Source organism: Schistocerca nitens, chromosome 6 (assembly GCF_023898315.1).
Source record: "Schistocerca nitens isolate TAMUIC-IGC-003100 chromosome 6, iqSchNite1.1, whole genome shotgun sequence".
Classification (NCBI taxonomy): domain Eukaryota; kingdom Metazoa; phylum Arthropoda; class Insecta; order Orthoptera; family Acrididae; genus Schistocerca; species Schistocerca nitens.
This window is the reverse complement of record NC_064619.1, coordinates 600974330-601000316: the sequence shown is the minus strand read 5'-3', so window position 1 is coordinate 601000316 and position 25987 is coordinate 600974330. Positions and strand designations below refer to the sequence as shown.

The 25987-nt window shown below is 37.2% G+C and overlaps 1 protein-coding gene across 2 annotated transcripts in view; it reads right to left on the bottom strand.

The window, feature by feature from the left end:
- Positions 1 to 25987, bottom strand: part of LOC126262540 (cytochrome P450 6k1-like) — a 148312-nt gene that overhangs the window by 105834 nt on the left and 16491 nt on the right. Inside the window, exon 1 of one of the 2 annotated variants that reach the window (XM_049959222.1) lies at positions 15675 to 15697. The exons of the other annotated variant lie outside the window; for it this stretch is intronic. Within the exon in view, the coding sequence (XP_049815179.1) occupies positions 15675 to 15691 (17 nt within the window). The 5' untranslated portion in view covers positions 15692 to 15697. Of the gene's footprint in view, positions 1 to 15674; positions 15698 to 25987 lie in introns of those variants that run through there. 2 annotated transcript variants of the gene reach the window in all.

Sequence of the window (25987 nt, the reverse complement as noted above, 5' to 3'; positions counted from 1 at the left end):
CTGGGTAATTCCTTTGAGCTGCGGTGTTTTTCTTTGTCTTAGGGTATATATTAATATTGCACGAGAGTTGTTCATCCTCTGCATTTATCTCTAACCTTAATTTGGGAAGAAATGTTCCACAGGATGCATACGTACAGAAGTACAAGTAACTTCCATACGTCTCACAAGAATAATAAGAATGTTTCCATCCTTGGTATACTGTAGATCTCTCAGAAAATTCACCAGTTTTAATACATTATTACGATTTCAGTGCATCCAGTTTAAATTGTGTGTCCAATATGAGACCTCTCAGAAGCCTCTGTAAGTTGTACAAAACTTACTAACTAAAGTAACTTTTAAAAAGAAATTATGACACCAGCTACAGTCACTAACATCGTCAATATATGAATCTGTTGCACTGAATTACTAACTGACTTAAGTAATGAAAGCCTGGACTAGCTATTGTTTTTCACGTACAGCACTATGTGTTTGAAGAACTTATTCCACATTATAGAATACACAATTTACAAGTCAAGTAATTGTTTTTGTACAGTGTGGAGGTGGTGCTCAAATACATTACTGGTTCACACAAAATTATGATGCCGACTTTCAGTATTCAATTACAGACAACGACTTTTTCATTGGACTCTACTACCAAAAACTAAGAAACAATAGATGAAAAACATCCTAAAAACTTGAAACGAAACCAACAGGTACTATATGTAAGACGAGAAAAGTGAAGACTGCTTAAAACCACTAACTATAAGCACTAGAAGGTGAGCAACACATTTTAATAAAATAATAAACATATTATTACAGTACTGACGAAGTGTTGTGGTCTTTAACATTAAAAAATTTATAATACACAAAAACTGACCAACATTCTGTATATACACTACCTGGACAATATTGTCCAGACCCCACTCTGTACTGTAGAACTGACCACTAGATTTTGCAAGAAGTGGAGCTGCAAGTATAAAAGGAGTACTGTGCTATCACTAGAGAATCAATTACAGTAGAATGGGTCAATCAGGAAAGCTCAGTGATTTCAAATGTGGCCTAGTCATTGGTGTCACCCGAGTAACAAATCCACCAGGGACATTTCAACACTTCTAAAACTGCGCAACTAGACTGTTGGTGAAGCAGCAGCAGGATCAGTAGTAGTAGTAGTAGTAGTAGTAGTAGTAGTAGTAGCAGCAGCAGCGGCAGTAGTATTGTTTATCCATACATCTTTTTTACAAGGATATTGGGAATATCTTGATATTACAATTTAAGGACAACAAAAATAAAGTAATTCACATGCAGTGATTATAAAATGGAAACACAGAAGAACAAACACAGTTAATGCAAGGCCAGGCAGACCACATGTACTTACAGACAGGGACTGTCAATCATTGTGGAGTATGGCTCTAAAAATCTTCATATGCCACATACTTTCCATAGTCAGTGCCAAACTACACTTGAGGTGGTGTTAAGAGCGATGTAACTGGACAGTGGATGACTTGGAATTAGTGATTCGGACTTTTGAATAATGACGCTATACCCTGTGACAGTTCAATGGAAGGGTTTGCGTTTGGTGAATGCCAGGAGGAAAGTTACCTGCCATCATGTGTGGCTGCAACTGTGAAGTGCGGATGAGGTGGTGCTATGGTATGGGGATTTTTGTGGTTAAGCTTTGGTCAGCTTACACAAAAGGCTATGAACACATTTTAAAACACTGTTTACTGCATACATTAAAGGAATATTTTGCAGATGGTGATTGCTTGTATCAGAATGACAAAGTACCCTGTTATGAAGCAGCATCTGCCAGGCAATGGTTAATGGACAATAACATTCCTGAAATTGACTGGCCTGCCATGAATCCCAAACTGACTACAAATGGGACGAGCCAGAACACCGACTTCACTCAAGACGGAAGTGTTCAACATAACTGTCTTCTTTGGTTTTGACTCTTGGGAAATAATGAACTGCCATAGTTCCGCACACATTCAGGCACCTCATTGAATGTATCCCCAGCAGAATTCAAGCCATCATACAGGTGAAGGATGGACACAACCAATATTAATGTCCAATAATAGGTGTCTAGATAGTTTTGATCAGTTAATGTATTTATAAAAACTTGTGATTTGTCATGTACCTCAACTCTTAATGTACACATCCCCTAAGACAGTGGTTTATGCTCTTTCTTCTGTATATTTGAGCCCATGTTTCAAATGAGAGAGAGAGAGAGAGAAAGAAGATCTTGGTACTAGAACTGCACTGCAACATTACATTATACCTGCAGGTCAGAGATTAAAACACACAGCTGTAGATACTTCACGATATTTTATTTTGTTATTAATTGATGTCATGCTTATGGGACAACATATGCAATTTCACAGCTTTCTTCAAACTGTATGTTTTTAACATGTATCAATAAGGTGCAGACATAAAAAGTGAACAGTAACTACAAAAACAATTACATTACAAAGTCTCACTAACAAAACTGTACAATAGGATAGGAGTAGTCATCGATTTTCATAGTCTTGAACAAAGATATTACATAAACAAATACTGGAAGATAAAATTAACTACAATTATAAGGCATATTAGTGGTACAAGAGACCAGTTTACAAAAATTACAAAGCAGCTATCAATTCAACACAAGTAACACAGTAATAAAAATAACTAATTCGAGTATGTAACACTCCAAAATACTATAAAAACCCTAAGTAGTATGGTTTTCCAACTTTTGGTTTGCAAACAGAATGATTTGACTTAATGGTTATCTGTCTGTTCTCTGTGTTGTTCAAATTCCGTGAAAGATTTTACATTAGCATAAAACAATGAAACTGGTAAACATCTTATTATTATTTATTTAATGATAAGGAAAACCTAGGAGGGATACAATACGTAAAACATAAGGGCAGACAACCCATCCCTTCCGGACAAAAGCTAATGCAAATTTCTGATTTGTACTGAGTTTATGTGACACCCACTGCTCATTTCCAAGTAAGTAGAAGCTCACCCTAATTTTTTTTTAACGATTATTCTGTGATGAAGTGAAAAGCACATCAAGTATCCCAGAAGATAACAGAGACACGTAGAAACTAAAGCAGTAGCATGCCTTTACATTAAATGCCGTGTTAACAGTGATTTACAGTGGCTGTCTGTTCTTTTTAAGAACTCTTTTGATATTTTAACAACGATCAGCAATTATGCTTGTATTGTAAACTCACTCTTAATAAATGAATACAACTTCGTCATGTTACAAAACAGAAAATAAATGCTTATGTCTACTTTTATCCTTGCTTCTGCTTCTGTTAACAGGGAATACCTCTTAACCAATATCACAAAAAGCAGATTTGTTGCTTTACAGATTCCAGAAACCTTGAACAATAGATTTGAAGTTAGAAAAAGGCAAATTTTAAACAAATCTTCTAAAAAATATAAACCAAATTTTATTTAACACTGAAAAATTAATTCTTGTTAACATTTACTCTCCAAATTTAACGACATATTCATTTCATTTAAGATATTAAACAGACTGAAGCCATTTCATTACAAATTTTATTCATTATTTTTTGGCCATAAATCTAAGCATACAGGGTGTGGTAGATAAGTAATGAGACTCAGTCTAGAAAAACAAATTTATTGATCCAATTTGTACAAAACGTTAATATTCTTCAAAGTACTCGCCTTGGGCGTCGACACAACGTTGCCAGCACGTTTTCCAAGCTTCATAGGCCCCACTGCAGTCCGTTTGAGTTATCCCAGTTAGTGCCTTCGTGACAGCACGTTGGATGTTCGGAATATCGTTGAAACGATGACCCTTCAGGCATCTTTTGACCTTCGGAAATAGGAAGAAATCAGGACGACTCAAGTCAGGGCTGTATGGTGGCTGTGGCAAAACTTCAACTCCAATTCGGGTCAAGTAGGAGGTCACGAGGAACGCTGTGTGCGCCGGAGCGTTGTCGTGGTGGAGACGCCAGCATTGAGCAAGGTCCTGTCGCTTCCGTTTGACGGCTCTGTGCAATCGCTGAAGGACTTCTTTGTAGAATTCGGCATTGACAGTCTTCCCCTGAGGGACAAACTCTTTGTTAATTAACCCCCGCTTGTCGAAAAACACAATCAGCATTGTCTCGATGCGGGACTTTGACATTCTCGCTTTCTTCGGCCGCGGGGATGCCGGTGTGTGCCACTCCGAGCTCTGGGCTTTCGTCTCCGGGTCGTACTGGAATGTCCACGATTCGTCGCCTGTTACTACGTTGTCTAAAAAGTGTGGATTATTTTCCAAATCATTCAACATCTCACGGCAAACGTCCACTCGTTCTTGCTTTTGTTCGGCGGTGAGCACTCTGTGAACCAATTTTGCGCAAACTTTCCTCATCATCAAATCTTGCGTAACAATTTGGTGAACCGCAAATTTATTCACGGAGACCTCATCGGCGATCATTTTGAGACTTAAACGACGGTCGGAGTCCAGGAGTTCTTTCACTTTGGCCACCGTTTCATCCACACGACTCGTTGAAGGGCGTCCAGATCGTTCCATGTCTTCAACGGATTCCCTCCCGTTTTTAAATTCATTAAACCACCGGAACACTTGAGCTCTTGATAGGGAGTCTTCTTTGTAGGCCTCCGTAATCATAGCAAAAGTTTCCGAAGCAGTTTTGCCCAAGCGAAAGCAAAATTTGATTGCATACCGCTGTTCTATCGAGCGATCCATCTTCAGCGTTTTCACAAGTGTCACGGGCACACAAACAACGTAATACGCGAAGCTCGACCCTCACTGCACCAGAGCTCCGACACGACTGCGAACCGGTTCTATTGTTAGCTCAGATCCCCCACCACGTGACGTAAAGGTGGAGACCGCCCTGCGAGCGACTGGGGCGCCGCGCAGCGGCCAGTCACATTACTTATCTACCACACCCTGTATATTATCTGAGTGTACAAACTTGGCAAAACTATTAACATATTTGTGATTTTAGTGGCATCACTCTTCTTTTAGAGAAACAATATAAGGTGAAAGAAAAATATTGTGTACACCATATGTTAGCTGCATTTATAATATATTCTTTTACTTAATTTATTGTAATATATATTAAGTATACAGAAAATATTCAGTGTGGTCACAACAGGCATACAAAATATAGTCAAAAAGTCACTGCTTTCATTTTTTGTCAATCTAGTTCATAGTTCATCGGAGAGAAATATTGCATTTCATGTTGTATATCTTCATGGTTACATAGTAAAATACCTTGCCCCTGTACGGGTAGGAAAGTGATATTTCCTGTTGGCCACCACAACAAACACTAGGCAACACAATTACAAAGTCTCCTACATAAGAGTGAGCAATAGTGGGAGACACTAACAGCGTCTTGTGCCAGCTCTGTTGATGCAAGTTCAGGTCCAAATGTGCATGAAATAATTTTTAATTAACCAAATAGTCTGTCCTACACTAATTTTAAAAACACTGTAAAGGTCAAAGAGTCCCTGTAACAGCACAGTATACAACACACTTTGCACACAAATCCTGTCAGGTGCATACTCCACGCACATTGTTAGCACAAAATGGCAAACAAATGTTCACTGAGGAAGTGTCGGACACTGATGGCAACCATGTAGTCAACTCAATATATTGAAGATTTTTCTCCGAGGCAAATGGCACACAGCTGACTTTTTTGTGAACAACAGATGTAAATTCCATTCAAGTTCATCATCAGTTCATCATCAACGCCTTCACTTCATGCAGCAGGCTGTACAGCCTGTTCCAGAAACCATCTTGCCCTCTGATGTCAAACACTTTGCTGCCCACTGGTGTCTGTAGTTCATGGAGATTTTAGGCAGACGATCTTGCTGCATTCTTTGTAAATGCTTTGCATTTCTTTCTTTTTTTTTTTAAATTTTGCTTACCAAATTGAAAATATGTAGCTCCTGTATTATTTTTGTGTTTTGTATTTGCTCTGTATTGCATTTGTGTGCTCTATTTATTCTACACTGGCTGCATCCAAAAAGGACAAACACATGCCACAGAGCTTATGAATGGATCAAACTAGTATCTCAGCAATCCACCACACCACACCACCACGAAGTGCTAGAAGATTGGATATTCCAAAGGGACCTCAGTAGCGAGTCCAACACACTTGCAAAACAGTGCCTGCAATTTGACATTTAATGCTTCGAGAATTTACTGATAATAAGCTGTTTGTTCAATATTGTGAATGCTGTTAATGCCATAGTTTGCAGCTGTGAAAGAACATTTGCATCTTAATTCTGATGTTTTTTGCAGGTGAAAGATGTATCCTGATGATAAACTGAAGCACTGCACAAGAAGAAACTGGAATGTGTTAGTCCATCAGTCAAGGATGTTATGTGTTTATTCTTGCAGGCACAAATCATATTCACTATTTGTACGATGTGCATATGTATGTATGCATGCACTGGTGTGGCATTGTGTCTCTTCCTTGGTTTCAATCTTACACGTCCAGCAACAGCTATAAAACGCAAAGTTTTTATGGTCTCAAAAAAATATTTTCAGCCCAGGGGTTTGAGGACATTTATAGTTGCTAAGCATAAGCTGCTCACTGTCAACTGTGTCTATTTTTCACAGTTTCACTTTATGACAATTATTGTTTTCAGAGTTGCTGCTAGGAAAATAGTTAAATTTGCTGCTGTTGTCAATATCTCTGCACGATGGCCAGCATGGAGCTCCTGGAGTAAAGGTAGTGAAAGTCATCTGTATATCTTATCTTTTGTTGACTGAAGGTTATGTGGACATCTCATGGGAGATTAGCACCAGCTTCTGCTCCACATACAATAATGGTCAGGATATCTTCTCCATGTCCAAGGGTTTCATCCAGCCTGCTACAGATTTGACATACACTGTTGGTGGCTCCAACTGTTGGCTATGGCACCGACAAACAGCTTCAGCATAAAAGAACATACAAACTCAAAATACTGTCATCTGTGCATGTAAGATCTTGATTAGGGTTGTTGGTCTGCCTGGTAACTATAAAACCAATTAGTGACACCATGTTATAGCTGTAACTTGTGGTGAAGTGAAATGTCACAGAATGTGACTTACGCAACTTACGGAAAAGTGAACATGACCAAAACTTGTCTTTTGGTGGAAAGACAGACTAACAAAATCTGTAACAAGTATGACAAAAAGTAAACTCAAATGTCAGAAGTGAAATAATCAATACATGAGATGTAGATGTACAGAGTTTCTTAGAAAAAAAAAAAGAAAGAATAAACACAAAGAAAGTAATTTGTCAATTTGAAGATTAGCTGTACCATTATCAACTGTGTACAAAGTGACATTACCTGATAGTCTTGCTAGTTAACGAGAAATGGATGCCTACCAGTAGTTAAGGATATCACTAAGATATTATATGTAAGTGTGTGTCTCTACACAGTTAGTAACACAGGAACAAACTGTAACAAAAGGGATGCTGATGTCCAGCAGCTAATTTTTTGTAAAGCAGTGAACCAGTGCTTAGGACAGGAGACAAATCCACATATGAGTTAATTTTTACACCTCTTGCTAATGCACAAGTGTGTATCAATCAGCTGCCCCTTTGTCATCATGGTCTCAGTAGGTACATTACAGTTATCTGTATTGAGGATGGTTAATACAAAATGCTATAAAATATCTACAAGTCTTATCAAGCAGCAAATGATCAGCAGATGCATATAAATTTATTTAGTATCATGTTATTGACAGATAAACATTATCGTTTACATAATTGATGTTGCTACATTACCAGAGTGTGCATTTTATATACTTTGGGTCAGCTCTGCCATATTGACTCAAATCATTTTACTATGGAAGCTGCAAGAGTAAATGTTAACCTACACTCTACTATAACAGCACCTACGCGAGCACCAATGGACTTCTTTCTGTGTACTGATATAAAATCTTAAAAACAAGAAAAAAAATATGCAAGCTACTTGTTGGTGCCTTGATGCTTGCACTGTAACAGCCAGCTAGTGTAAACAAGATTACAAAAGAGTGTACACATTCTAACATTACAAATTTACTGTTGCTAAACTGTTATTTAGCATGTTAAATGGATTTTAAGTAATAAACAAGAATTTGTAACATGACTGAATACAGAAAATTGATCTTAAAACAACTAATTGCAACAAATGGAAATTAACAAACTAAAATTAGTTAGTATTAACAAGTATAATTGATGTCCAAAAACAAAACAACCTGTATTATTGATCTACACTTTTTGGCTGTTCAGGAATCACAGACTTTTCTTACACGATACATACAATTTGCTTGTAAATAAAAGTAAAAATTTAATTTATCACTAAATTAGATAACAGAATTAAGTGTACATATAGCATCGTCTAATGCTAAAATGGTTAATTTGCAGTGCATATTGCTGATTTCCTCTTGTTACACTATTCATTTTCTACTCTAAGATCTTGTAAGAGTCTAAAGATGACTACAGGATATGCAGAGTTATACAAAGCACACGAAGGACACAATCACTTTCACTAAATGTTTCAAAACTAATTGATCCTGATTCTTTTAAAACAAACCAAGATCGGTATCCAAACATATGAGACAATTTTTGTACCATTATTCACACAAAAATATGTACTATCTATAACCCCTTTCACTTATAGTATTTCAAAGTATTATATAAATAGCATATTTTCCCATAACATTTGTCATTACAAACCTATATACTACCATTCCCATCCCAGAAACATTAAAATCATCAGGTCAAACCTAATAAAACATCAAAAATATCATTGCCCGAAAATATTGAATTCATGGACCTCCTTTAACTAGTACTAAACTACAACTATTTTACATTTAATAATAAAATCTACATGTAACAGAGGCCTTGAAATGGGCTCAAACATAGATGGTACAATTGCCAATACATATATTAACCACCTTGAGCACAAAACTCTTGCTAAAAAATCAAGCTCTATGGATAAAATCATTTACTGTAATAGTTATGTTGATGATACATTACTTCTAGTAGATGGTGACACAAATGATATTAACAACATACTCGACACTCTCAATAAAAAGATAGGAATATAAAATTCACAGTGGAATATGAGAGCAATGGTAGCATCAATTTCCTTGTACTAAACATCAGTAAACAACTCACACAGCTTCAAAGTTTACAGGAAGTCAACAGCAACAGATACCACAACACAGAGCTCATCCGGTCACCCCACAACACACAAACTTGCTGCATACAGAACACTAGTTAACACAGTCAACTATATACAATGGATAAATGTGCACATCTTGATAAGCTGAGCATAATAAAATAAATAGCTTCAGCAAATCGCCATGATGAAGTATTAATTGATAACCTTACGCAAAAACAGAAAAACAATGATAAACCACCTTACCTACATGAAAAAAAAAAATATATCTAAAAACAAAGATGATGTGACTTACCAAATGAAAGTGCTGGCAGGTCGACAGACACACAAACGAACACAAACATACACACAAAATTCAAGCTTTCGCAACAAACTGTTGCCTCATCAGGAAAGAGGGAAGGAGAGGGAAAGACGAAAGGATGTGGGTTTTAAGGGAGAAGGTAAGGAGTCATTCCAATCCCGGGAGCGGAAAGACTTACCTTAGGGGGGAAAAAAGGACTGGTATACACTCGCGCACACACACACATATCCATCCACACATATACAGACACAGGTGTCTGTATACAATGGATACAGGTGTCTGTATATGTGTGGATGGATATGTGTGTGTGTGCGCGCGAGTGTATACCAGGCCTTTTTTCCCCCCTAAGGTAAGTCTTTCCGCTCCCGGGATTGGAATGACTCCTTACCTTCTCCCTTAAAACCCACATCCTTTCGTCTTTCCCTCTCCTTCCCTCTTTCCTGATGAGGCAACAGTTTGTTGCGAAAGCTTGAATTTTGTGTGTATGTTTGTGTTCGTTTGTGTGTCTGTCAACCTGCCAGCACTTTCATTTGGTAAGTCACATCATCTTTATATATAATGCCTGCAGATCCCTTTATATAGGCCAAACAGAGAGAGACTTCCAAACAAGACATAATGAACACATAAATGCTTACCACACTAACAATTACAATGGATCAGCAATAGCCACCCACATAAAAGACACAGGCCACCCATTCCATGATATTGCAAATGATCATATATTATATAAAAAAGATAAGGGACACCAATGAACTTACATGAAGAACTGGAAATCTTCATTCATGGTACAGCACATGGAGGTGTATTATTAAGTGATAAGCTTGAAAGTAATAATGTTAACTTCTTCAAAAACTTCTCTAACATTAAATGTTTATTTCACTGACAATAGTTTTCATTAAGTATCCATGTAACATTCTCCATATTGCCAATACAGCTACATAAAAGTTTTCATCTTCACTACACGTATATATTACTGTCTTTGAAATTGTAACTACTATAGCTCAGATTTTATAGCTCGCTTTAAAGTTGCAAACAGTCTTTGAAACTGGAAGTAGTTTATCTTAGATTTTAAAACTCTTCTGAAAGTTGTAAACAGACGTTTGTGAAAAAGCTAAGTTGTGATTTACCTTTTACCTGTTACTGTGCTCTGTATGCCAGAAAATGAAATTGCCAACAAAAATTTAAGTAAACGTATTAATATATATTACCTAATCATGCTATTCACATAATGTACACACTGTAACAGATTTATCCTTCTACACAGGTTTATTTTTCGATTCTTAACCCCAGTGGCACACACTGCTAAATGTACAGATATGATAAGCCAGAAAACAACTGTATGGTGTACAATCTTAACTGTATTATAATGGACCTGGCATCTCCACGTACAAACGTCACTGTAATCGACTCAAACCAACATCTACATAGATAAGACTACACAAAACATGGGATGCATCTCAACGCAAAAGGAAAACAGAAGGTATGCAAAATTATCACTACTTCTGCTAGGTGCACATGGAGGGCAACATTGACAAAGGTAGCTACCTCCTCAGTGTAAACTGCAGTCATATGATGACACCGGTTTTGGGACAGGGTGTTCATATGATAAACAGAAGTGACACTGTTATCCAGTCCACTTCTCAGCAGAGAAGAAAGTCACCAGAAACTGTCAGAGCACCAACTACACATATAAACAGAAGTGAAACCATTATCCCGTCCACTTCCCAGCAAAGAAGAAAGTCTCCAGGAACTGTCAGCACATAATGTCATGTTGTCATCTCCAGGTCAAGTGGGTCAGTTAAAAGGAAGTTTTCAGTCACTGAATAAGAACATTCGAAGAGCAGATGATTTAAATGTAAGTGTTCAGCCAGTGAGTGTAAGCAATCAAGCTGTAAAAGTGAGAAAAACAAGTACGCAAGACATGAGTGAAAACAAACAAGCTACTGTATGTGCATCTTCTAGAGTGAGATAAGTTCCACAGAGGAGCAGTGATTTTTTATGGATGGCACCAGGGAAATCATCTCGTCATCATCTGGATCCAACACAATCAAGAAGCTAGCCAGAGATGTAAGTACACAACCAAGAAGTGACAGAAGACCGTACAAGAAAAGTGAACAAACTGATATACTGCTACAGCGGAATCGAGACCTACCCCTTTGTGAGGATGACTCATTATTATTTGTACATATAAATATCAGGTCATTAAGAAACAAAACTGATGACCTGAGTTTTTTGTTAGGAGTGAACAAGAAAATTATATTATGTATCAATGAACACTGGTTAAGTGAAGACCAACTGCAGTTATATGTAGACCAACACACAACTATGGGGGAGCCTCTATATATGTTAGTAGTGGTATAGACTTTGATTACAGCGCCCTTAGTGTTAATGATTACTGTATAGAAAATGTACTGGAAATAGCACCAATGTTACTGCCCATGTTAAAACTCATAATTGTGTCTGTAAACCGCACACCTGATAATGATGTTGAAGTACTTGCACAGGCCTTACTGAAACTAATACTACACCTCGATAAGTGGCCTAAATATAGGATTTTAATTTTTGGTGACATAAATATTGATATAAGGCAGAATACACCTAAACAACTTAATCTTCTGAATATGCTAAGATCACATGACCTGCACTGGATTAATGAAAACCCAACAAGACAGTCTGCCTGCGTTGATAATGTAACCACAAATGTTGAGACAAATCGGTATGAACTAGGGCTATTCAATATTCATTTTTTATCAGACTATAAAGGTATTTGGTTAAAATTGATAACAAAAGAGCCAGCATCTGTCTCCAATAAAATGAAGTACATTAGGCTTTTGAATGAAGCGAACATTGATAACTACAGAACACAAAGATGACAAACTGGAATTACATTCTGCTGGAAAGTGATCATATTGAAAAAGCGTTTACATTATTCATTAGTGCATTGTCAGATACATTTAAAACTTGCTGCCCTAAAGTAATGAGAAAAAAATACGGGAACTATGAGGAAACATGGTCTCACATCAGCACGTAAGTGGTTCACACCTGACCTACAAAGGCTCAGAACTCTGTTAATAATTTCCTATGACAAATCAAAAAATAGTGAAGCTGAAAAAGCAAACTACCTAAGTTTGAGGAACAAATACAAGGCAGAAATTAGGTTAAGCAAGTGCGAGGCAAATGATTATATTAGTAAGTCCCAAAATAAATGCAAAGCAGCCTGGACTGTTATCAAGACTCATCTGGGTAGAAATAAAGATATTAACAAAAATAATTCATCTGATGCTTGTATCACACCGGATGATTTCAACACCTTCTTCATTAATGCTGCCAGTATGAATAACAGTGCTGCAAATGAACATATCCATAAATGTAACAAGAACCGTATCTCAAATAATAGAAATTCATTTCTACAAAATTTTGAGGATATGGTAGCTGTGTTTAAATGGAAAGAAGTAAAAGTAACAGATATTAAAACTGCAATACCTAAATTAAGGTACTCAAAATCAGAAGACATTTATGGTCTCTCCAATTTTATAATAAAAAATAGCAGATATAATAGCACATCCACTCTGTTCTCTTATGAACTGGATGTTTGTCAGTGGCTGTTTCCCTTCATCCTTAAAAATGGCAGTCGTTACTCCACTGCACAAGAAAGGTGACAAGTCTTGTCCTAATAATTACCGTCCAATCTCCCTTGTACCAATCATATCAAAAGTAGTGGAATATTGCATACAGCTCCAAATCAGTCAACATCTGCTGTGAATAATATTCTTGGCGAATCTCAGTATGGCTTCAGGTCCGGCCTACCAACGGCAAAAGCAGTTGAAGATGTTGTTTCATATATATTGTCATATTTCGAATCAGGATCATCAGTTAATGCCACTCTTGTGGACCGCAGCAAGGCATTCGACTGTCAGTCACAGGATACTACCAGAAAAACTGCACTGCTATGGTATTAGAGGCTCAGAACTATCTCTGATCAGATCATATCTGAGCGACAGAAAACAAATTGTGTATTTTAACAATATGAGGTCAAATGTCTTGGATATCATGCAGGGTGTACCACAAGGCTCTGTGTTTGGACCTTTACTTTTTATGATATATGTAAATGACTTGCCCAGCACCATGTTATGTAAATCCACACTCTATGCAGATGATACAACATTTTTTTTCCAGCAGGGAAAGATTTTGGAAAATTAAACGAGGAAAGTGAGGCTCATCTCAGAGCAGCCATCAAGTGGTTCCAACTCAATGACTTGTAAATAAATCAGGATAAAACTGTAAATATTCTCTTTAGCTTGTGTGTTAAGAGTGATAAGATTGATTGTGTCTCAGCTAAACTACTTGGGACCCATCTTTGTACTAAGTTAGCTCATGTGACATATTTGTTAGGTAAACTAAGGTCATGTGTTAGTGGTAAGTTATTACTCAATGCATACTATGCCTTTTTCCACACCCATTTAACATATGCCACTTTGTTGTGGCGAAAGTCACCCGGTGCAAAACAAGTTTCCATTTGGCAAAACAAGGCAGTCAGATGCATCCATGGAGTCAGAAATAACAAGTCTTGTAGACCATATTTAAAAAGTCTAAAAATACTAACAGTTGCGGCCCTCTTTATACTAAGTTGTCTGATACACACGAAAGGAAACCAACACAGTCACAAACTACGGCAATCTATCCATCACCATGACACACGTATAAAACAGCAAATTGACATGCCAGTTGCTAGACTAAAGGAAACTCAAGATAGTTACAGGTACATGTTGCCAATAGAGGCACATAATGTGTCACTGAAAGAGTTTAAAAGTGTCACAAAGAAATGGCTTAGAGATAAAGCTTTTTATACAATAGAAGAGTTTATAATGTGCACTAAAGATGATCTTAAGTACCGGTACTAATATAGTTTCACTTAGATTAAACTTATACATGTAAATATAATGCAAATACCTTGTGCAGCATCAACGACAAATTTTTGTATCTTATTAGACAATAATGATCTACAATATATTACACCACTTCTGTTAGTTATGTAAACTGTATATGTACACAAATGACGACATCAATTGCAATTTTTAACGGCTAAAGATGGATAATAAAATAAAACTCATAACTGGCACACACTACTAATGTACATAACCTATCAGGTGATGTATAAATAACCGTATAATTCACCTGATAATGGGAGCATGTTGCCACAATGCACTGTGCTTTAAAATATTAGTAAAAAGTGACTGTAGCTGTAAAAAATTATTCCACGTAATCTTATAATACAATCGCAGACCTCAAACAACATCCATATAACATGGATAAATTTAAATATAACAAATTTGTACAGGTGAAACATATGTTACTGATATGACAATTAGACAGTGGAACAACCTGTGGAATGAAAATATTTTGCATAAAATTTGTCATTTGAAAAGTTTAAAAAATTTATCACAGTAAGTTTAACAGGAGTAATTTGTATCAGACCACTTATGCTATTTTTCATATTATTTCATCCAATTATGTGCATCTTAGGAACATTACAAACACAGGAATAACAATAAAACCGACTTTTGAATATTTCTAGGAGTAATTCATTACATCCATTCGCAGACTTTCATGCTCTGCTTAATACACTGATGTTTCACACATCTACCTTTAAATTCTTTTAAATGTTGCATAAAGAAATAGTGGATACAGTTGGACAGAACACAGAGTCTCTTGAGTCACAAAACATCTCAATAATCTAGCATCACTGCTTCAGCAGTCTGCAGAATAGGAACCTTCAACTGAACAAAATATAATATAAAAAACTGAAAAAGTTCTGTCATAGCATTTGTTGTGTAGATACGTTAAATAGTGTCATCAAAAATTTTAAACATCACCTGCCCTATCACAACATGAGGTGGTTGCATCACAATAATGAGCATTGTCACATTGCAATTTTCATTAATCATTTTTGGCCAGTAAGCCTCTTAATTCACTACTAAGCCTCCTAATTAACCCGACTGCAGTCCTTGTAACTCTTTTTCTTTAAAAGATTGAAAAAACATCAAGGGACATCTCTTTGGGGCCCTGGAAAACATTCAAATGGCTGTAAGCAACCAGCAAAAGGTTATTTCAGTATCTGAGTTCCAACACTGCCAGGAAGAGTGGAAAAACCATCTCCAGCACTGTGTGGCTTTCTAAAGCAAATACTTCAAAGGATAGAATGTTCAACATTAACATTACTGGAATAAAACACGTGGAAAAAATTAATCTCATTACTTTATTTACAAACCTCCCCATAGTGAGCATCACATCACAACCAACACTTGCTGCCAATCTGCAGACTCCTCAGAAGTATGTGAAAATTTCAATGGCTGATGCTGAAACTCCATTAGTATTCCATCAGTACTCAAAATGCCTGAAACATGTCAAAGTGCTGAATACCTGGCAGTAGTCAAAGTCTTCCACAGTAAACAATGGAAAAATCCAGGCACAACAAAGAGACTGTGAAAAACAAGTAAACTTTCGGCCAAAATGGCCTTCTGAATTAGACAACACACACACACACACACACACACACACACACACACACACACACACACACACACACACACACACACACACACACACGGAAATGAAACTCACAAAGAGATGACCTTGTCTATGGCTGACCTCGGCAGCTAGAAACAGTGGTCGTGTGTGTGTGTGTGTGTGTGTGTGTGTGTGTGTGTGTGTGTGTGTGTGTAGTGTTTGCACAAGTGTGTGCATGTGTGTGTACGTTGCCTAGTTCAGAAGAAAGCTTTCTTGTCTGATGGTCCTTTTGTTGTGCCTATCTGCAACTCAACATCTCCACTGTATGCTGAGTAGCGATATATCTTTTTCATAAAATTGTCATGAACAGTAATCATGGCTGTTTATCAGCTAGCCCCATCCCAAAATCTAGAAGCAGTTGCCTTGAATGAGGATTTAGTACATCTTTTATAGGCTGCAAGAAAAGGCAATGTGGTTCCACATGGACATTAATGAAGGGAGCCCTAATTTTAATGGTATAATTAGGCCATCTAATCTCTGCAGCAGATAAATATTATCTAATTTTAACAATGTTTTGAGAGTTGAAAAGGAATTTCCCAATTAATTTTCCTTAAGAGTTATTGATTAAGGGGGTTTCATTGTGATGAAACGGGCTATATATGAAGATGCTGCCATTAAAAATTCCCCACAGCCCAAGCCAAGAAGCTGCAAGCATAATACTGGAAGAGTTAATGTGTTTTTTTTCCTCTTTAGTAATGCCATCAGAAACTACAAAGCAGAAATGTTTGTTAGTGGTAGATCAAAGCCTCAAGCAGGGGTGGTCACCCCACAGCCCGCTAATCTTTAGCCCGCGAAACTGGAGAGTTAATTTGGAGTTGGAACGGCTGCTTGGGTTGGGTGCAGGGGCTCATATTGGTGTGGTTCCTGTTGATTATCTCAGTAGGTGGGACTATACCAGGCACGGCCTACATCTCAACAGGAAAGGGAAGGGGAAACTGGCTGGGGTAATAGCAGGAAATTTAAGGGGGGAGGCACTGCCATGAAAGGTAAAATACCAGTGGTTACAAGTGTTGGAGCAGCACCTTTTTTAGGATAGGTAAAACAGAAAGATGTCAAGTTCTACGAGAGGTCAGGATTGAAACAAATCTTCAGTTTAGGAAAGAAATTAAAAAGCACAATTCTAGCACATTGGATCACCAATCACAGCTGTCAATTATAAATTTTCACCAATCACCAGAAATTTTATCTCCACCAAGTTGTATCTCAGTCCTAGGTAATTGCATTGATGAAAAAGTCACCCAACCCAGTTGACATAATCTGCCTCTCTGAACGCCATGTGACCACTGGTATAGGAACTAGGCCTAATCACAATGAGAAACTCAGACAGGAGAGTACTGCAAATGTTAGAATAAGGAAAGGTTCTCATAAAAGTATAAATAAAAACAATGTAAGTATATTTCATCAAAATATTGGGAGTTTAAAGAATAAAGTAGATGAGCTTCTGGTTTGTTTAGAAGATTTAGAAGCTGAGAATGAAATAGATATACTATGCCTGTCTGAGCATCACATTGTTACTGATATGGATAAGGTAAATGTAAGTGGATATAAGCTCTCTGCACATGTAATGAGAGAAAATATGGAGAAAGAATATATGTCAAAAGTTATCATTGTGCAAAAAGTATAGAAACAAAAAAGTTTTGTGTAGAGAAACATATAGAAGCATGTGCCTGTGAGCTTAAATTAAATAAAGGCACATTTATAATTTTAACTGTATATAGGTCCCCATCAGGAAATTTTCATCTATTTCTGAAAAATTCGGACTCCTTGTTGTGCTATCTGTCAGACAGGGGGAAGCAAATTATTATTTGTGGGGACTTCAATGTAGATTCTCTGAAAGAGGGTAATAGGAAAAATGACCTTGAAGTATTACTCGGTTCTTTCAATTTGACACCCGTTATTGATTTTCCTACTCGGGTGGTAAAGGATAGCAGCTCACTGATAGATAACTTCTTTATAGACCAAGATAAGTTTAACCAGATAAATGCTCAGCCTGTTGAGAATGGTCTTTTTGATCATGGTGCACAGCTAGTTACAATATATGACATAGCTCCATTCAGCAATACTAAACAGTCCTCCAAAGTAGTACGTTCAGTCAACGATTTAACAATTGCAAATTTCAGGGAAAGCCTACAGCAGTTAGACTGGGATGAGGTGTACCGTGAACCTGATGCCAATTTAAAATATAATTTATTTCATGACATTTTTGTAAATGCATTTGAAAACTGCTTCCCCAAGAAAATAGTTAAATATACTCGTAAGAAACCTTGTAACAAACCATGGCTTACTAAGGGTATAAAAATATCTTGTAACCGGAAAAGGGAAATGTATCTGACAGCAAGAAAGAGTAGTGACACAGAAACTACCAAACATTATAAAAACTACTGTGTTATATTAAGAAAAGTTATTAAAAAATCCAGGAGTATGTGTATCATGTCTGAAATCAGCAACTCTGATAATAAAATTAAAACAATTTGGAATATTATTAAAAGAGAAACAGGTCAACCAAGAGCAGAGGAGGACAGTATTACCATCAAATTGAATGAAAACTTTACGAACAAAAAGTCAGAAGCTGAAAATATTTTTAATAATCATTTTCTAAATGTTGTGGATATAGTAGGATCCAGGTGTTCGTTAGAAGATGCTAGGCTGTTAATGGAATAGGCCATACCTATGCAATTTGAGACAATTGAAATCTCACTCACTTCTCCCTCCGAAATTAGGAAAATAATAAACTTGCTTAAAAGCAAAAACTCACATGGAATTGATGGCATTTTCAGCAAAATACTAAAAGCTTGTTCTCAACAGATAAGTAAGATTCTCAGCCACCTGTGTAATAGCTCTCTGGAACAGGGCATTTTCCCTGATAGACTGAAATATGCTATTGTTGTACCTTTGCATAAAAAGGGGGATAGATCTGATGTCAACAGTTACCGTCCACTCTCCCTTCTAACAGCTTTATCCAAAATTTTTGAGAAAGTAATGTATTCAAGAGTAGCTTCACATATCTGTAAAAATGAAGTACTAACAAAATGTCAGTTTGGTTTCCAGAAAGGTTTTTCCACAGAAAATGCCATATATGCTTTCACCAGTCAAATTTTGAATGATCTGAATAACCGAACACCACCCATTGGGATTTTTTGTGATCTCTCAAAGGCTTTTGATTGTGTAAATCATGGAATTCTGTTAGACAAGCTCAAGTCTTGTGGCATGAGTGGGACAGTGCACAAATGGTTTAATTCGTACCTAACTGGAAGAGTGCAGAAAGTTGAAATAAGTAGTTCTCATAACATGCAAAGATCAGCACATTCCTCAAACTGGGGAACTATCAAGAATGGGGTTCCACAAGGGTCAATCTTGGGTCCTTTGTGTTTCTTATTATATATTAATGACTTGCCATTCTATATTCATGAAGAGGCAAAGTTAGTTCTCTTTGCTGATGATACAAGTATAGTAATCACACCTGACAAACAAGAATTAACTGATGAAATTGTCAATACTGTCTTTCAGAAAATTACTAAGTGGTTCCTTGTAAACGGACTCTCACTGAAGTTTGATAAGACACAGTACATACAGTTCCGTACAGTGAAGGGTATGACGCCATTAATAAATATAGACCTTAATCAGAAGCATATAGCTAAGGTAGAATATTCCAAATTTTTAGGTGTGTCCATTGATGAGAGATTAAATTGGAAGAAACACATTGATGATCTGCTGAAACGTTTGAGTTCAGCTACTTATGCAATAAGGGTCATTGCAAATTTTGGTGATAAACATCTTAGTAAATTAGCTTACTACGCCTATTTTCACTCATTGCTTTCATATGGCATCATATTTTGGGGTAATTCATCACTGAGGAATAAAGTATTTATTGCACAAAAGCGTGTAATCAGAATAATAGCTGGAGTCCACCCAAGATCATCCTGCAGACATTTATTTAAGGATCTAGGGATATTCACAGTAGCTTCTCAGTATATATACTCTCTTATGAAATTTGTTATTAACAACCAAACCCAATTCAAAAGTAATAGCAGTGTGCATAACTACAATACTAGGAGAAAGGATGATCTTCACTATTCAAGATTAAATCTAACTTTGGCACAGAAAGGGGTGAATTATACTGGCACTAAAGTCTTTGGTCACTTACCAAATAGTATCAAAAGTCTGACAGATAACCAACAAGTATTTAAGAAGAAATTAAAAGAATTTATGAATGACAACTCCTTCTACTCAATAGAGGAATTTTTAGATATAAATTAAGGAAAAAAGAAAAAAGAAAACAAAAATATTAAAAAATAAAAAAATAAAAATAAAAAATAAAGAAAAACAAAAAAGCACAAAAAATAAAGTTGTTATATTAACTTAAGTATGTTGTTAAATTAACCTAATTATGTCATGTATTGGAAAATTCGACTCGTTCCACATCATTACGAAACATCGTATTCATGATCCATGGAACTAGTATTAAACTAATCTAATCTAATCTGTCTCATATGAAAGAAGTTTTAGGCAGTACCCTTGAAGATGAGCTTGTCGATTATCATCTTGCAATGGAGGCTTTGGTTTTTGTGCTTACTCATCGTGACCTGAGGAGAAAGGCTGTTTAGCTGGCAGAGAACAATGGCTTTGAACATCCTTTCAATAATGACACCACTGGAAGAAAGTGGGTTAGACATTTTTTAAAACGTCATCATGCTAAATTATCAGAAAGGAAACCTACTGGTACATCTTACAGCAGCGCCTCTGGTTTCACTAGAGAAAATACACAGAATTCCTGCAAACTTATAGAGGAAGTTTACGATAAAGGAAAGTTCACCCCCAGACAAAATCTATGATGTGGACGAAAGTGGAATCACTGTTGTACAATCCAAAGTTGCAACAGTAATCGGCCTGAAGTGGAAAAAACAAATAGCTGCTTTAACATCAGCAGAAAGAGGAGTTCTTATGACTATAGTCTGCTGTATGAATGCTGCTGGTTCATTTGTACCTCCTCTGGTAACTTTCCTTCACTAAAATATGAGTGACCAATTGAAGAAAGGGGCACCACCAGGTACAATATTTGCAGTGCATCTTTCTGGTTGGATCCAAACCAATCTATTCACTCAATGGTTCCAATATGTCATTGAAAACACCAATCCTACAAAGGAAAAACCTATGCTACTGATTTTGGATGGGCACTTTAGCCACATACAGAACGTTGACTTAATTGATCTTGTGAGAGCAAATCATGTTACCATAGTGTCACAGCCTCCTCATAGATTGTATAAATTGCAGCCGTTGGATAGGACGTTTACGACTCCTTTGAAAGTCTACTACAGCCAAAAAGTCAGGCAGAGGCTGAGACAAAATAAACAGGCTCTCTGTGCTTATGACATCATGGAGCTATTTGGCAGAGCTTATGTCAGATGTCAAACAGCTCAAATTGCTATCAATGGTTTTAAAGTTACAGGGATATACCCCTTGAACAAGACGCTTTTCTCAGATGCAGAATACAACGATAGAGCAAACAAAAAGCAAGCAACCTCTTTTTGTGAAACCGCTTAGAGACAACCGTTGATATCAGACAATCCAACTAGTTTGGCAAACCAGGCAGAGCCATTCGATCTAAACGAGCCATCAACATCTTTTGCAGATCAGGGGGTTGACTCAACCACCAAGTGGCGCATCACCAGAATTTATCTTGTATACCAAATAGAAGTCCATTCGACATATTTCCAGACCCGCATATCAAAAAGCGGATCTCTACTAGGGGATGAAAAGGTTGTAGCCCTACTGTGATCATTTCCTTGCCCTACAAAACACAACTGGTTAAAACTCAGAAAGTTAAAGAAGAAACAGAAGCTACAAAGCAACAGAGACGTGGTCAAGAACAAAAGAGCAGACGTGGTCGTGGTTCCATATCAGGTCTTCAGGAAAAGGGAAAGCAATGGTAAAAAAGTGACCGTTTCAAGAAAGAGGACGATAAATACAGCAATGAAGATGAACATGCCAGCATCTCTAGTGGAATGCCTGAATTAGATGTCATTCCAGCAGTTACGCCTTCCCAAGATGAAGATGATGCTGAGTGCATCTTCTGTTCCGGGAAATTTTCAGAGGACACAAAAGGAGAGTTGTGGGTCATGTGCTTGATGTGTAGCTTGTGGGTACATACAGAGTATGCAGGGGCTGAAAAAGAATGACATTTGTGACTTCTGCTGCTAAAGGCAATGTATTCATAAATTGTCCGATTTTTGCTTCATTTTGTGATTTTTTCTACTTCAGAATGTGTACTTGGTTTCATTTAAGTATTACTGTGATATCTCTGTGACTCATTTTCATTGCTATTTAAAATATTTTAAAAGGGGGTCCGAATTAGGCACCAATTTTCCAAAAAGAAAAAATGTAAGCTTTTTGTATTATTAGAGTTAGCAAATTATTCCAAACTGTTAAAAGTTTCACTTAAACAAGTTGACAACTAAATGATATATATATATATATATATATTTTTAAAAAGTAAAAACAAACTGGGGGTCCACTTTCGGGTACTTTCCTCTATGGACTGCGCAACTGGATACGTTTGTTGTTCTGTGCCAGTGAGATGAGTGCCGGACAAAGCCAATGCCTCCTGTCATGGGCGTAACCGGAGGGGTTGGGGGGGTTCAACAACCCCCCCCCCCTCCCGCCGAAATTTCAAAGCTACCTCGTTTTCAAACTGCGGCGTAGTGGACGAGGGAATACGGCAGCGAAGAGCCAGAGTTGGCGGCAATATTGCCACCAATGGTTGGACTGTGCCTTAAAGGAATGCGGTTTGTCTGGAGCCCTAGAAATTCTAGGGCATCAGGGCCACCCCAATTTTCACAGATCCGAGAAGTCATTCAATCACACGGCAGCAGCTTACTACTATCATCGGCGTGCCGCTTCCCGGAAACTGCAGAAATTGTTACTGACGTGGTGAGAATTTCTTTTAAATGTTTATTTTAATCTATGTGGAAGAGAAACTACTAGTGTGTGCAATATCATAATCTGTTTCTTTAATGTGTTCTTTCTACATTTACATTTGTATAATTGTGCTCCGCAATGTACGACATGGTAAGTGAGACACTGAAACTGAAGTACCCCATCACCTCCTCCCCGACGGTTCCATTCACGGGCATTACGCGGAAAAATGAAGACAGCTTTTACGCCTCACCAGTTGACCCGACTTCCCTGATAGTTATTATAATGGTCCTCTGAAGATATATACGTTGCACTCTCAGATATCCTTCCGTTATTTTTACTCAGAACTTCTTTGTTCATATTCGGTGATCTTACTGTTTGTTCAACTGTTCGTATCTGACGTGAAATTTTTTTTTTTGCGCGAAAACAAGATCTTCAATGTGACCTACCTCAGATTTCACTTGAGTTCTCCAGTCATCATTCCGTTTGGTCACCAATTCCATTATCGATTTTGAAATGTCTTTGTAACATCACAAACTATTTCTTTTTAATCGGAATCTACATTTCGTTTTTCATGCAACCCTGTGATACGTTTTTCGCACAAAACAAACTGACGATCGATAAATGTAGGACTTATTTCCCACTGTCTGTACCCGTTTTTTTATGCATAATGATCCTTTTAATAATATTTCCTGCATTTATCAACAACAACAGCGGTACAGTTCACCAGAACCAACATGTTTACCATACGTTCTCGTCTTAGTCCTGTCAAAAAACGTTTGTATCTCTTTTTTTCCTTTGCCGTGTCAAATTTACTTCATTCATAACACTTTCACTACAAATAAACCTTTCAGACGTCATGCTGACTCCCTCTGACGAACGTAAGTAAACAATGCTCAGCTGATAACTGTTGCCTTCTCCACTGCCTGATTTATTATTAATGAAAATACAGTGTGCAAGTACAAAACTGAGTGACATTGTTGTAGCCCTAGATTTATATTAACATTCATCTTTTCCTGCAGTTTTCTGCATGATATCTTTCACAATGTTCCATTGCACAGTTCACAAACGCTGCATTCATTCGGCTGGTAAAATCTCGTTTTAGTAGGTCTTGTGTGAAAACCATGCTTCGTGTATCGTGTTACTACATGTCGGGGTTCATACTGTGTCTGTTTACATTCTTCTGTCATTGTGGCATCGGTTGAATAGAAGCAGTGGCTTAGCGTGTGGATTGAGCGCCAAAGGCAATTTAAAAAAAAGAAAGACCCGGTAGAAGGAACACGTTTTCGACAGAGGAGCAACAAAATCCAGAGAATGAGTGTACTGTTTAATAAATGGAACAACAAGAATGTACACTACAAAAAGCCAATGAATGGGAAGTCAAAAATTTACTGTCACTAACCAAGCGCTTTCCATAAAATTGTTAACTGGCGATATTTACTAACATATTGTAAGATATTGCACGTATTATGGCGACGAAACGAGTGTTTACCTAAAGGTGATAAACTAGTCTTTTCTAATGTAGCTTTTCTGCACCGCAAAATGTAATCAAATTGTAAAGTATTCTTTCCCTGTCGATACAGAACTTAATACACGACAGATTTGGTAACCTTGACGTTTTCGATTAAAAGATTAAGTTGAAAGAATTTGAGAGGAACCAGAGAAATGTCTGAAATTTCGGTGGTTTTCTTTTCATCAAGACTGAAGCTCCACTCAGAAATCGGGCAAAGCTTGGATTATGGATATCTGAGGCCTATTCGGGTGATTCAGTTTTCAGAACTCCACAGATTTTTGGATGGCAGAACGCTAATTTTCTTGTCCTAGCACCTGTTGCCAGTCATTTGGTGAGTGTGGTTAACTAAAATTAAATCGGCACACTTCCAATCTGACTAAAATCAGCCGAATAAAATTAATAATAACCTGTCGCATTTTTGCTAATTTTTTTTATTTTAGTGCTTTTTTTATAGGGTCATCTGCATTGCAAAAATGGAGGCAAAGGAAAGAAAAGCTGAGAATCCAAATAAATCTAAGGGCTTGGAATATTGGAAAAAAAATGGTGTTCACAAGCTGGTACATTTAAAGACATCTTCAACTGTCGGACCCGCCATCATAATGTGACGAGTGGAGATAGTGAAGACGTAAAGATTGCTGGGGCGTCATTATCAGAAAGAGCTACAAACGCGGAGGTACTTTTGGCCACTCAGCAGTCGTCTTGCACACTGCCTTCCAGCATCAATCAATCTCCAACATCGAGCGTGGCACTCAGAAGTTTACGTGATGTCTCATCTGCTTCGAATGGTTTTGCTACATTAGACATAGGTTTATATCCAAAATCAAAGTTCACAACTGGATGATCGTCTAAAGGAACAAATTTTAAAAGGCTCTTGGGTACCATCTAATGATTACAAACTTCCTGTTTCGTCGAAACGAAACTTAAGCTTTCAACTGAAATGGCTGGACTCATTCCTTTGCTGTCGTATTCTAATTTAAAAATGGAGCCTTCTGCAAAAATTGTGTCATTATGGGTCGTTCATGTGAAAGCATGGGAAACAATCAGCGATTGGGAAAACTCGTGTGTGACCCTTTTTCAAATTGGAAAAAAGCGTTGGAGGTATTTCAAACACACGCACAAACTTCCTATCACAAGCGAAATTCGGAAATGACAATTTTCTTACAACTGTTTCCTCAAAAGGTGTCTACAGTAATCGAGCAATTGTCTTCAGAGAGAAAACGACAGCAAGAAGACAATAAAAGGAAACTGACGTCCACAGCAAAAGCTATAATTTTTTGTGGTAAACAAGGCATTCCTTTAAGAGGACATACTGACCCTGGACTAGTTTACACATTATTGGAACCTAATGAACGACGGCAACTTTCGAGCGTTACTGCGTTATGTTGGAGATAAACATATTTTGAAACATTTGTCGACAGTTCCAAAGAACGCTCTATATACCAGCCCACGAATTCAAAATGAAATTATTGCTATTTGTGGTGAAATTATACAACGTAAAATAATTGATGAGGTAAAGAAAGCCAGAATATTTAGTATGCTTGCTGATGAAAGTATTGACATTGCACAAGTAGAACAAGTTTCACTTTGCT